Source organism: Cervus elaphus, chromosome 5 (assembly GCF_910594005.1).
Source record: "Cervus elaphus chromosome 5, mCerEla1.1, whole genome shotgun sequence".
In the NCBI taxonomy this organism is placed as follows: domain Eukaryota; kingdom Metazoa; phylum Chordata; class Mammalia; order Artiodactyla; family Cervidae; genus Cervus; species Cervus elaphus.
The window spans coordinates 110689480-110703770 of NC_057819.1; the positions used below are offsets into that span (position 1 = coordinate 110689480).

At 48.5% G+C, this 14291-nt stretch overlaps 1 protein-coding gene and 1 long non-coding RNA gene across 3 annotated transcripts in view; one reads left to right on the plus strand and one right to left on the minus strand.

Moving 5' to 3' along the window:
* Positions 1-14291, plus strand: part of LOC122694932 — a 15637-nt gene continuing 1346 nt past the window's right edge. Inside the window, exons 1-2 of the long non-coding RNA XR_006341281.1 lie at positions 1-119; positions 4716-4795. This is a non-coding gene — a long non-coding RNA (uncharacterized LOC122694932). The remainder of the gene's footprint in view (positions 120-4715; positions 4796-14291) is intronic.
* Positions 6272-14291, minus strand: part of SP2 (Sp2 transcription factor) — a 25301-nt gene continuing 17281 nt past the window's right edge. For both annotated transcript variants that reach the window (XM_043904328.1, XM_043904327.1), the window contains 4 exons: positions 12884-13196; positions 11556-11730; positions 11144-11337; positions 6272-7524 (listed from right to left, as the gene is read on the minus strand). In XM_043904328.1, the coding sequence (XP_043760263.1) occupies positions 7424-7524; positions 11144-11337; positions 11556-11730; positions 12884-13196 (783 nt within the window). In that variant the 3' untranslated portion in view covers positions 6272-7423. The remainder of the gene's footprint in view (positions 7525-11143; positions 11338-11555; positions 11731-12883; positions 13197-14291) is intronic.

Genomic DNA, 14291 nt, shown 5'->3' on the forward strand with positions numbered 1-14291 from the left:
CCAATTAGAACACGAACAGAGGAACCCGGCAGCCAATGGACGGCGCCTCCCGGGGCGGGAGCAGAGAGACAAGGAAATGCTGTCACCGCGGTTAACACGCACGTGGAGGTTTGTTAAAGGTATAGGGACCGCAGCGGCCCAGGCGGGAGGGGCAAGGGAGGAGCCGCCGCGGGCTTGTGGAGATAGTCAGTCTTAAGAGGCCTGCCCCTAGCAGATGCCCGAAGGCTAGCTTAGAGATTGGCGGCCTGGAAAGGACAAACGGAAAATGGAATTAGGGGCCAGACTCTGAGGCAAGGTGAAGTGGAGACACAGAAAGGGGCGATCTGGTGGGGGGATGAAATTTGGGCTCGAGAGTGGGAGAGGTTGAAATGTGACTTCGGGTCTCGCGGGATAGGCGTGTGTATATAGTGAGTATGGGGAGGTACCCTGGTGTCTGGGAGGAGCAGGTGGGTCAGGAGGAGACTATGGGTAGGAAAGCAGATGGCCAAATGGGAAGAGGGAAATTTGGGATCAAACCATCCCAGATGAGAACCATCTTCCTCTTTCAGCTCTGAATCGCCGCTCTCCAGCCTCATTTCTGTAATGCAGGTCAGAGCATGCTCCTCCCTTTCCTCATGGTTTCCTCTTTTGTGGTTGCCGCAGAGCTCATACTACCCAGTGTTCCAGTAGATGGAAGGATTGCCCCACTGCTCCGGGGCCACCTCCCTCTTTGTTGTTTCCCCCTTTTCACATTTTGCCCCTTCTAGGTAGTTGGAGTCTAGTTCCCAGGTCAGGGCCAACCATAATTAAGGGCACAGGGGAGCAGGTTGCCATGCAAAGTCACTTCCAGGCTGTGGACTAGAGGCTGAGTAATAGGACACTTGCCAGTGCCCATTCCAGCTTTGACTTGGCTGGGCAGCCTAGGGTCAAGGCCTCTCTGTAGTCCTTCCTGAACATCAAGAAGGAGAACTGCAAGAGCCTTTTAGGCAGGCACCCCAGGACTGTGTCAGGAAGGGGAACTTCCCTGCCCTGCCCAGGTGTTTGCATTACTGCCAAGCTTCATTAAGCCCTACGTTAGATGACTGTCATCCTTTATCATGTGCACGTAGCTTGAGCCAAATGGCATCTGGAAGACAAATTTGCTGCAAAGAAATAATTCATTTCAAGGTTTAATGATGTTGATCAATGGATTCTCCACTGGTTGAAATTTTTTTATGTGGCCATCATTTTTCTCTATTGACGCAACTGAGAGAGAGGTGACTGGACTTTCTTTCTTGTTGAGGTTGTTCTTCCACATATGACCATTTCTTCCCTCCTCCCAAGGCCCTGCACTTGAACCTGGATAAGGAATGATTAGTACTCTTCAGCTCACATGATTTTATTCATGGGGCTACACTCTTAGCACTGCTGGGTTATGCTACCCTGGGCCCAGATTCTGGGGCACCAAGACTAGGATCATTTGAATGGTTTGCTTAAAATTTAAAAGCCAAGGGCTCAGTGTAGTGGGGAAGACATGTGTTAAAGACCAGGCACTGAGCTAGGTCTGAGAATATGAAGACAAAGATGCATGGTTCCTGCCCACAGGGGGCTTACACTCTGTAGGGGGAGGCAGATCTGTAAACTAAGGAGTTACAGGAACTTTAACAGATGTATCTGCAAGGTAAAGGGGAGCAAAAATGAGAACATGGTCTCCAAGGGTTACACAGTCAGAAAAGGCTTCATAAAGGGAGCAGGCATTTGATTTGTCTTAATGAGTAAGTGATCTCCAGATGAACAAAGAACAGTCATTCCAGGAAGAGGGAACAACTTGAGTGTGATACTGCCAGAGCAAGGTGGTGAGAAAACAGGCCAGGCAAGGAGGCAGGGGCTAGGTGACTGCTAAAGATCAGACAGGTGGCAAGGGCCAGCTTTAGATGTCTCTTCTCAGTTTTCTTCCTGTGCTGCTGTCGAACCAGGGTGTCTAATTCCTGGTTTTTTAAGGCCAGGTAGCAAGAAAAAGTACTAGATTCTGACAGCCTCTTCCATTCTTGGCTGTTAGTGAGGAAATTTGCAACTGGTTGCCTTTTTATATTTCCCCTTTGTCTTGAAGATAATCAGTAGGCTTGTATTGCGCTTTTCTGCCCAGTGGAATTTGGTGTCTAGATCACAAAGGGGTCCTGCAGTGCAAACGAGTGGGGACATGACGCCCGCTGTGGGTGCTGATCCTGCTTACGACCCCAGCAAGGGGCTTGACTGCTTGGGAGAAATGAATTTCTTTTTTACTGCTTTTCTTAAATATTTTGCTTACCACCCCCCAACTTTGTAAAGTTACTAATCTTTCCTTGGAGGTCTTTAATGAATAGAAGCTATATTACAATACTGCATTGTACAGACACCCCAGTTTCTCAATATGCAGCAAAAGGTTGGAGACTTTGTTTGGGGACTACACCATGCCTGTTTTCTCTTAACGCTTTTGCATTTATGTTCTTAAATCACCTTTTTTAGTCTAATTGTTTGATTAAATTACACATTTCAGTTACATCTTGGTGATTGTATTTTTGTTTGGGGACATGGCTCTGGTGACCAATAAACAGGTGATGGGCAAAGGAGGGTGAGGCAGTGCAGGGAGACATTGGGAGATGCTGTTCTCTAAGCTAGAGCTGGGAGTGGGGAGCCTGATGCCTGAGTTTGGGGGGTATGAGGTAGAGAGGAACGATTTAACTCAGCAGGATGCCTTTAAGTGAGCTGGGCGGTGAATGAAAGTGAAGTTGCTCAGTCATGTCCAACTCTTGGCGACCCCATGGACTGTAGCCTACCATGCTCCTCCATCCATGGGATTTTCCAGGCAAGAGTACTGGAGTGGGTTGCCATTGCCTTCTCCAGAGGATCTGCCCAACCCAGGGATCAAACCCGGGTTTCCCGCATTGTAGGCAGACGCCTTACCGTCTGAGCCACCAGGGAAGGTGCTATTCTTTAAAGTGAGGGTGTGTTGGAGGAGAGGTTTCAGGGAAAGATGAAGTCACCATCAGGCCTGTTGAGTGTGAGGGTTTATGGGACAACCCTGTGTGGTCAGGTTGAAAAAGCACTTCTGAAGCTGGAGGAGAGGTCTGGACTGATGGGATGGTTTAGGTGTCATGAGCCTCCAAGGTGGCACTTGAAGCCATAGGGAAGGATGAGAATGTCTGGGAAGGGAAGGGAAGGGAACCTGGGGGAGTAGTTAATGATGCTTGTGCAGTACAGCCCCCAGCTTTCCAGGGAACCAACAGCAGGCTGGAACCAACCCCAGGTGTGCTGGGGGCCCAATCTCAGGAATTCTCTGGCCCGGCCTTGGGTGAACTCAGTGTGGAGCCTCAGAGCGCACAGATGGGTACTTGGTGCTCTGCTGGTAGATGCCTGAACCCTGAGTATGGTTACCAGGGGAACTAGAGCAGGGTGCAAGGAGGCTGACCCTTACCCAAGTGCCCCGCTTGTGGTTATGGGGTTAACTCCTCATGTGATCCTTTGCATGTGCTCACGGATTGCTCCCCAAATATGTCCCTTTGTTTTCATATGTGTACCCCATGAGAAGCTCCTTCATGGGAAGGACTCCTTAATATCCCCGTCTCCTTCTCACAATCCCAGCCAGGAAATGCTAATGTGTAATATTTATGCATAATCTGCTCTTCTTAAGCTTCTCTGAATCTGGTGAGTGGGGCATGGGGTTTTTGGCACCTGGTAGGACTGCAGGGATGTCTAGGTTTCCAAGGCTGGGTGAGCTCTGGGGCATCTATCTTAGCCCCGGCACTGAATGAGCCACAGGAGCGGGAGGAGGCCTGATGGGGTCTCAGCAGGCCCAGAAGATATGACCTGGTGGCGCCTTAGTTTTATTTAAGGACTCCTGGTCGATTATCTTGACCTGACCTGTGGTCATTTATTTCCTCTTGCCCACGATCCCAAAGAGCAGGTATCTGATGCTCCTCTCCAAGCCCTGATTCTCTGCTTCTCCCTCCATTCTTTGCTCTTTTCACCCACACCCCTGTTCTTTATTCCATCCTCCCAGGCTCACTTCCTGCTCTTCTACTCCCTGAGGGCCCCTTTACTAGGAAACCCAACTGTCACCTGTCCTGAGATTATATTGCAGTTCCTTGAGTAGCTTCATCCCAGCCCCAGAGACCTTGGTCAGGTCACAGAAGGTCCCTGACCCCCAAGTTAGATTCCCTGAATCCACCACCATCTAGACCTCAGCCACGAGCCCCTGACAGGTCCAGTGACCTGAGCTGCTACAGGTAGCTCCCGTCATTAAACTCAAGTGTGGGGCCTCAAAGGGTGATTGTCAAGATGGGCTGAGTAGTTTGAAGGATGCCTGAGTTCTACTTGCTGGTTTAGTTAGGAAAAAATAGTGCCCGATGTGCCTTCAGGAGAGGAGTGTCTTTCCCAGGCCCCTTTTATTTCAACCTCATAATCCTAGTATCTGGGATGGGTGAGCCGCAGCGTTGAGCTTTGCTGAACAGACCAGAGAGGTGGCCTTGGAGCACAGGACCCTGGGCGGGGAACTCAGACTGTGTGACCCCCCCCTCTCAAGCTGCTGGGGTGGCCTGATGGGGGTGGCATTTTCGACCAGGGCCAATCAGGTGTCCTGGGGAGGCCTCTGGCCTGGAGTGAGCTCGGGCTGCATCACTCTAGCAGTCCCCACCCCAGCAACTCTTAAGTCTCAGTAAGGGATAGATTGAAGCAGATGAGGGCTAATTAGCCACTGGGTCTCTCTGTTCTTTCCTCAGGCCATTAGCCATGCCAGGCAGAATACATCTTCCTGCTCCCCTTCTAACTCAGGCATCCCATAGGAGGCAGAGATGATCAGGTATGTGTCTCACTGGAGAAGGGAAACCCTGAGTGACAGCATGCTGTTCTGCCCATTAGGGGCTGGCACCTCATTTCCGAAGGATGCCGAGGAGTCAGGTCAGCTTCCGCCCTTGAAGCATAAACCACAGTTCCCAGGAAAGGATAGTTCTTTGTGCCTGAGAGCAAAGCCGGTGGGGAACATGTGGCAGAAAGAGATCAGTTGTTAACATTCCCCTTCTTTCCTCTAGTCCCAATCCAGAACACAGTGAGGCAGTTTTCTAGTCACACATTCCACGCTTGAGAGTGGGTTGAATATACCTCATGTCTTCTGCCTCCTGCCCGTGCAGCGATGACATGTGGGGCTGCTGGGCTGGGTAGGAGGCTTCATGTCAGGGAAGTCAGTGGTGGGTCTGGTATCACTCAAACGGCTTAAGTATGCTTGTTGGACGGGCCTCCCTGCCTTAATAAAGAAGTGATCAGGGCAAACAAACCTGTGATCCATCTTATTTCTTCAGCTGATGTGAGAGTGTTCAGGCTCTAAAGACAAGATGTTTGCTTGCAAAAATGCAGGCCGCTGGTGACAGAGGAAACCGAGTAAGGGGATAGAGAGCTCCAAGCGAGCCCTGCCACGCCTGCACAGAACAGCCACCACGGCTGGATCCTTCTGAGGCTGGTTAAGAGGAATTGTTGATATAAGAAAAGCACACACCGTTCTCTATATGCTTGAGAACAACTTGTCTCTTCCTTCAGCCCAGATGCTCTTCAGGCCCTTCCTAGGTTTAAACACAGGTACTGAACTGGCTCCAATCTCAGCCTGCCTACCATCACAAGCCCTGATCTCCTCATAGCCTTGCCCCATCCCCACCCCTCCAAAAATTCAGATCTGCAGCACTTGCTGAAACCAAAATTAGCCTGCTGCCCTCCCTGGGATGCTGGGGTAAGGGGATAGAAGGAAAACAGAATCTGTGGCCAGGGTTCTCTCTTGAGCTGGGTTCTGGCCTGGCCCTCCACCCTGGGAAGGGGTCTTGGGGAATTGTTTTCTCCAGATTCTTTAGCCTTCTGCAAGTGACTGAGGTGAGGTCCTTTTGGGTTTCTCTCCCAAGCTTCTTATTAACGGGCTCGGAGGCCAAAGCCCTCCTCCAGGGGTTGGAGAGTTGAGTGGAGGAATTCACTTGCTGGTAAGGAAGGCAAGGCATTGCTGTTGACTTGAGTCTGTGGACAGAGCCTGCCTGCTTTGATCTGGGCAAAACCAGGCAAAACAAAGCAAAAACTCCTGCACCAAGCCCAGCCCTCTAGAGTCCCACCAGGTGTTCTGGGGGCTTGTGCCAATGCCAGGTCCGTGTGGCTGAGGCCCTTTCTGGGCTGTGGCCTGGATTTGCCAAGGTCAGAAGGGCAAGGCCCCACCCTGGTCCCAGTGTGGATTGCTCTGAAGAGACCAGCGCTCCCTTCTCAGGATTCCCTGCTACAAGGGAAAAGACAAAGGAAGCTGCATTGCCAAGTTGCAGATTTTGCCTCAGGCAACTAAATTTATTAGCAAGAAAAAATTTTTGTCAGCCCAGCGCTGACCAACAAAGTACATCGTTAATAAAGGATAACAAATCTGTCACTTAATTCATAAAACATACCTCAAGCAGTTACAACTAAAAATAAAGTTGGATTTTTGTTTTAATTTAAAAGCCTCAAAAATAACAAGCAATATGTTTTTAAACATGTAGTAGACACAATTGTCTATTATACAATATACACTGTACACATGTAGGGCTTGGGCTGGTCGGGGTGGGTGAGATGATGAGGAGAGGGATGAGGTTCAGGATGGGAAGGTGTTTTATCTGAATCCAGATTTGGGTTGAAATGCTGTGTCATTTAGAAAAGAGAATTGCTAAAGTGAGAAAAAAAATTCATATGCTCATCATTGCCCCCCAGAAACCCTAAACTAAAAGCAGGCATGGGGGAGGTGAGTAACAAGGACAGGAAGAAGGGAGCAATTAAATAAACTTCTTTAAAGCACACACAATACACAGTGTTCATCATCGGAAGTAGAGTATAAGGCAACGTTCTCCATAGAAAAAGAGGGGAATCAGGGAGTGGGTGGGTAGCTTTACTTTTTAAATAGAAAGTTGGAATGTGCTGGAGGAGAGTCGGGGTGGGGTGGGGCGTGTGGAGCGGAGGCGGACTGGCTGCCAGTGGAGCCCTGGGGGCAGGACCCTGGGCGTCTGGGCGTCCGGGCGTCCTCGATGGCCGAGGGGGCCAGGGAGGTGGAGGGGAGGGAGGGGGCATGGCACGATGCGACTCCGGCAGTGTTGTGGGGAGGGGGCTCACTTCGCTCCTCGACGGAGTGAAATTCATGTTTTTCCTTTGGAAATAAGGGTTCCCACTCGTCCTGGTTTAGAACGTCTCATTGGGCATGGCCAGTGTCCATGGTTTGGGCAGGCCAGGAGCTTGTGGTGAGAGGGGAGGGCCAGGGCGGAGCCAGGGGGGCTTCAGAAGGAGGTGCATTTGGGGGCAGCAGAGCCCCTTCCTGTGGGGACAGTTGCACAACAGGAAGGGGGTCGAGGTGGGCCCATGAAGCGTGGGCCTCCTTTCTTCCAGAGGCCCAGGCAGGACACGGGCAGGTCTGCGTCTGTGGGGCCTCCTGCCTCAGTTGGCCTTACAAGTTCTTCGTGACCAGGTGGGTCTTATAATGCTTGGTGAGGTGGTCACTCCTCATGAAGCGCTTCTGACACTGGGCACACTCGAAGCGTTTGTCCCCTGGGAAGAGGAGATGCCTGTCACTCACAGATATGTGTCCCTCTGCCGAACCCCGTCTCAAAGTCCTCCCCCTCACAGAAGCCCTCTCCCCTCTGACCTGCCAGCCTGAGAACTAACAGCCCGAATCACACCCACCCACCGGGGCTGGGTTAGCTACTGTTCTGAGTATTTACTCCGAGGCTACAAGGGTGGGTGAGACCTGCCCCTCACACTGGCCTCATGTCCCAGGCCCAGGCCACGTGTCTGCTCACTGGGAGCATCTGCCAGAATAGCAGTTCTCAAAGCATGTGCTGTGGACCACTGGAGGCAGCCAGCACAATCTTAGGTGATAGATGGATGAACATTTTTCTACCTTATAGTTTTATATTTATTTGCCAGTACATTAAAACACTTAGCTGTGGTCTCAAGCCTGTGATGTGAAAAGTAATCCTTCACTGAACATAAAAGAGTAAAAAGAGTGAAATGATTTAAGGAAAACCATTTGTTAAATAACTGTAGGAAAGTTGGGAGCCAGAGGGCCTGTGTTTGAACCAGCTCCGCCAGTCACTGGCTATGTGACCCTGCCCCCTCTCCATGCCTCAGAAAATGGGCATAATCATAGTACTGTTCCCACAGAGTCGTATGGAAATTAAATTGTTAATGAGTAAAATGTCTACGAGATTGCAAGACTGAACATCGACATCTTAGGAATCAGTGAACTAAAATGGATGGGAATGGGCCAATTTAATTCAGATGACTAATTCCTTAGAAGAAATAGAGCAGCCCTCATAGTCTACAAAAGAGGCCGAAATGCAGTACTTGGGTGCAACCTCAAAAACAATAGAATGATCTCGGTTTGTTTCAAAGGTAAACCATTCAACATCACAGTAATCCAGTCTATGCCCCAACCACTGATTCTGAAGAAGCTGAAGCTGACCAGTTCTATAAAGACCTACAACACCTTCCAGAACTAACACCAAAAAAAGATCTCCTTTTCAGTACAGGGGTGGAATATAAAAGTAGGAAGTCAAGAGCGACCCGGACTACAGGCAAGTTTGGCCTTCCAGTGCAAAATTAAGCAGGGCAAAGGCTAACAGAGTTTTGTCAAGAGAACACACTGGTCATAGGAAAATACCCTTTTCCAACAACCCAAGAGACAACTCTATACATGGACATCACCAGACGGTCAACACCAAAATCAGATTGATTATATATTCTCTGTGTAAATAAACATAGAAAAGCTCTATACAGTCAGTAAAAACAAGACCTGGAGCTGCCTGTGGCTCAGATCATGAGCTCCTTATTGCAAAATTCAGGCTTAAATTGAAGAAAGTAGGGTAAACCACTAAGCCATTCAAGTATGACCTAAATCAAATCCCTTGTGATTATACAGCAGAGGTGATGAATAGATTCAAGGGGTTAGATCTGGTAGACAGAGTGCTTAAAGGACTATGGATGGAGGTTTGTAACACTGTACAGGAGGTGGTGACCAAAACCATCCCCAAGAAAAAGAAATGTAAGAAGGCAAAGTGGTTGTCTGAGGAGGCTTTACAAATAGCTGAGGAAAGAAGAGAAGCAAGAGGCAAGGGAGAAAGGGAAAGGTAAACCCAACTTAATGCAGAGTTGTAGAGAATAGCAAGGAGAGATAAGAAGGCCTTCTTAAAGGAACAATGCAAAGAAATAGAGGAAAACAACAGAATGGAAAAGACTAGAGATCTCTTTAGGAAAATTGGAGATATCAAGGGAACATTTCATGCAAGGATGGGCATGATAAAGGACAGAAACAGTAAGGATCTAACAGAAGCAGACAAGATTAAGAAGAGGTGGCAAGAATACACAGAAGAACTATACAAAAAAGATCTTAATGACCCTGATAACCATGATGGTTTGATCTTTCACCTAGAGCCAGATATCCTGGAGTCTGAAATTAAATGGGCCTCAGAAAGCATGACTACAAACAAAGCTAGTGAAAATGATGGAATTCCAGGTCTGAGGAGTTATTTAAAATCTTAGAAAATAATGCTGTTCAAGTGCTGCAGTCAATACGTCAGTAAATTTGGAAAACTAGGCAGTGGCCACAGGACTGGAAAAAGTCAGTTTTCATTCCAATCCCAAAGAAGGGCAATGCCAAAGAATGTTCAAACTATGTACACTTGGGCTTATTTCACATGCTAGCAAGGTTATGCTCAAAATCCTTCAACAATATGTGAACTAAGAACTTCTAGATGTACAAGCTGAGTTTAGAAAAGGCAGAGGAATCAGAGATCAAACTGCCAACCTTTGCTGGATCATAGAGAAAGGGAATTAAAAAAAAAAATCTATTTCTGCTTCACTGACTATACTCCTTTGACTGTGTGGATCACAACAAACTGGAAAATTCTTAAAAAGATAATACCAGACCATCTCACCTGTCTCCTGAGAAACCTGTATGTGGGTCAAGAAGCAACAATTAGAACTAGACATGGAACAACTGACTGGGTTCAAAATTGGGAAAGAAGTACAACAAGGCTCTATATTGCCATCCTAGTTATTTAACTTACATGCAGAGTACATCAAATGAAATACTGGGCTGGATGAATCACAAACTGGAATCAAGATTGCTAGGAGAAATACCAACATCAGATATGCAGATGATACCACTATAATGGCAGAAAGTGAAGAGAAACTAAAGAGCCTCTTGATGAGGGTGAAAGAGGAGAGTGAAAAAGCTGGCTTAAAACTCAACATTAAAAAAACACCAAGATCATGGCATCCGGTCCCATCACTTCTTGGCAAATAGAAGGGGAAAAAGTGGAAGCAGTGACAGATTTTATTTTCTTGAGCTCTAACGTCACTGCAAACGGTGACTGCAGCCATGAAATTAAGACACTTGCTGCTTGGAAAGAAACCTAGACAGCATATTAAAAAGCACAGACATCACTTTGCCAACAAGCGTCCATCTAGTCAAAGCTATCCTTTTTCCAGAAGTCATGAGAGAGTTGGACTATAAAGAAGGCTGAATGCTGAAAAATTGATGCTTTCAAATTGTGGTGCTGGAGAAGACTCTTAAGAGTCCCTTGGACTGCAAGGAGATCAAATCAGTCAGCCCTAAAGGAAATCAACCCTGAATACAGGAAGGACTGATGCTGAAACTCCAATATTTTGGCCACCTGACGTGCAGTGCCAGCTCATTGGAAAAGACCCTGATGTTGGGAAAAATAGAAGGCAAAAGGAGAAGAGGACAATAGAGGATGGGATTGTTAGATAGCATCACCGACTCAATGGACATGAATCTGAGCAAACTCCTGGAGAGAGTGGAGGACAGAGGAGCCTGGTGTGCTGTAGTCCATGGGGCTGCAAAGAGTCGGAGATGACTTAGAGACTGAACAACAACGTGCTTGGCACAGTGCTTGTTAAATAACTGTGCAGCTGTGGCAGAAGTCATCAAGGCCATGTCGTGCAAGTGTCCTCACTGTGGGAAACACTGTAGAAAAGGAAAGGCTTTCGAGAACCTCCCAGTAGGCCTGCGCTGGAGAAGACAGTCTGTGCCCTGCGCTCAGTGTGGCTGGCAGTACCGTGACCAGGCCAGGAATCTCCATGTCGCTGGTGGGAAGCTGACATGGGGGTGGGCTGGAGGGCGCTGCAGGGGAGGGAAGCAGACCTGTGTGGGTGCGGGCATGCCGCTGGAGCTCGTCGCTTCGTGTGAACCTCTTGCCACAGAAGAACCAGTTGCAGACAAAGGGCCGCTCGCCGGTGTGCAGGCGCACGTGAGCCCGCAGCAGGGACGTCTTACGGAAAGTCTTGCCGCAGTCAGGGATGTGGCACACGTGCTTCTTCTTGCCCTGCTCTCCAGACCTGGGAAGTGGGTTGAGGGTAGGGTAGAGGAACAAGCAGAGAGAGCGGGAGGTAGAGATGGGGCAGGACAGGGTGGAGAGAGGACGTGGGGTCAGCACAGGAAGGGGAGGAGGCCAGGTGGCAGGAACCGCTGCCCCATCCCCTCTCTGTGTCCCAGGGAGGGCTTGGGGAACAGGGCACATGCTGGGCTGGCCACTTGGCCAGTTGCCTCGAATTACCTCTTGTCCCCATCCTTGCAGTTGGGACACGTGCAGGCCATGCGGCGCCGCTTCTCCCCAGGCTGGGCCTCTCCAGCCAGGGCCTGTTCCATCTGCAGCTGGATCTGGGTGGGGCTCAGCCCACTGATGGTCAGGTTGTTCCCAGAAACATTCTGCACAGTCAGCTGCTGTTGTCCTGTGGGGAGGACGCGGACAGAGTCCAGGGTGAGGAAGCCCAAGGGGGCAGAGGAAGGAGCCTGACCCCTGTCTGCCCTCCTGCACAGGGTGAGGTTGAGAATCATAGTGGCTAACAGTTTTCAGCCTGCTTTGTGCCAGATACCATTTTAGAGATCTTAAATGTATTTAACGCATTTAAGCTTCCTAAGCCCATGAAATAGGTACTGTCATCCCCCTTTTACAGATGGAGAAACTGAGGCTCACAGTCACACACAGTTCTACAGGCCAGAACCTGTAGAACTTGGATCTGAACCCAGGTCGTCAACTTCAGAGTCAATGCCCAGAACCACTATGCTCCACAGGCTAAAGTCACTTCCAGACAACTGCCCATCTGGGTCTTATCTTGAAATGCTTTCCTGGAATCTCCTCCAGCTTTAGGTCCTTGTGAGACACCAACTCTGCTCCCAGAAAAGCATCCAGGAATTATTATTCATAGAGGGAGAGACAGTGCTTTGCGCTCTGGAATAAAGCAAGTCCCCTGGGACCTGCACAAAGCCATCAAAGCAGGGGAGTGCCTGCAGGCGGACTCCTCCCAGCTGCTAAACCAAAGGCGTAAAGTGCCCGAAATTCATTTAAGGATGAAGAGAGGAGATTCAGACAGATTCCACTACTCTGAAAAGTGCCCTTCACCCAGCTAAGGAATGCAATGCACCATTTTTGCTCGGTAACTAGTGTTTGATTATCTGCAAGGTGGTTTTCATACTGAAGATATTACTAAATATTTTGCCACTGAACTGAGTGCCATACAAGCCAGTCTTGCTGCCAAAGGTTCCCTTCTCTTCTATCAACCTTAAGTCAAGACTTTATCAAGAAGCCTTCCTTCAAGTACCTTTACCCAGAGCCTCCCTTGAACATGCCTTTGGTCTGCACCAAACTATTTTGTATGCATATGTTAGTTGGAAAGTTTTCCTGAGTGTATCTTATGCTCTCCATCATATTCAAGGTCTTTAGCTGTCAGGAAGGGCCAATATGTGTCTTAAACTATCTTACAAAGCTGCTCTAAGGACCAAGGGAACATGCTTTTAAGCTGGAACGGACCAGGCAAACGTCAGGCCTATGTGTGGGACGCACAAGCACGCTGCCCACACCCCGGCCCAGGGGACTCCCCTCACCGCCAGTGTTGGTGATGGTGACGGGCACGCCCTGGACCTGGACACCGTTGATGTTGATGGTCTGCATGGCCTGGGCGGCCGCTGCCAGCTGTGCTGCGTTCAGGCTGATGATGCTCCCCGCAGGAGCAATCTTTGGCAGGGGTCGCTCTTTCCGGAGAATTGCCGCCGAGTGCTTTTTGCTGGTCCCACTCAGATGGGCAGCACGGGACGCGGGGCTACTACACGTGGTGGTGGAGGCAGTCGCAGCTGTTGCCGGGGGGCTGTCCTGGACAAGGACCGTCTGTACCTCACCAGAAGGCGTACGGATATAGACCTGGGAGGGGCCAGAGAGAAAAAGTCAGTGCACCCTGAGAGTCCTGGCGCCTGCCACCTTTCAATGCAACGCCATCTCCCTGCCCCAAGGAAGAAACGGGGACCTCTTTGTCCACTCAAGCCTTCTCCAACTAGCCCAGACCTACATTTGCCCGCTGCTGATGCCCAACAAACAGGGCTGATGGCATCCCTGTACTAAGCTGACAGATGTTATCTGCTGATTTGAAACAAAACAGTTTACTTAGCATAGAAAAATATAATGCCAAATCTCTGAACTGAAGAATTAGAAGGCAGCTAAATGATGATCTCACAAAAGACACACTGTGAATGCTCATTGAACAAATGAAAACAGCCTTTAGGAGATTCTTTTGCCACAAAGGAATCTCTGGGGCAAGTGGTGAGACCTGAATGGAGTCTCTGAATTAAAAGTTAGTGTGCTTCCTTGCTAGTTTTCTATGCTTGAGGGTTGTGCTGTTGTTATATAGAATGTCCTTCTTGTGTATGAGAATTATACACTTTCTATAAAACATTCGGGAGTAACAGGGGCAAGATGATAACTTATACTCAAATGATTTGTTAAAAAAAATTCTGCTATGATTTTGATTGGAGTTATTATTTTTTTTTTGATTGGGATTATTTTTTGATCCTTGAATTATTTAGGACCATATTTCTCAGTGAAAAGCAAACAAACCTCATGTTATGTATTATTTAAGTATACATCTCATCCTCAATTTTCTGGTATGTGCCTGCCCCTTTTGCAAATCATTGCTATTTTCTGCATATCTGAAATTTCTGTTACTAGAACATTTTCTTTCTCACAATATAGAGCAGAGTCCAACACACTTTTTCTCTACAGGGAAGATAATACATATTTTAGGCTACGCAGGTCTTGAGGTCTCTGTCTTAACGGTGAATAACCACAAAAATTGGCCAGATGTGACCTCAGGACTGAGGACTGAGAACCTCTCTCATAGAGAGTACAGTACATTTTTAAAAACATGCCTATCCTTTGACCCACTGTTAGGAATTTAGTGATAAGATTGAAATTAGCCTAGAAGATCCATAGTTAATAGCTGGGTTTTAGCTGGATAACAGA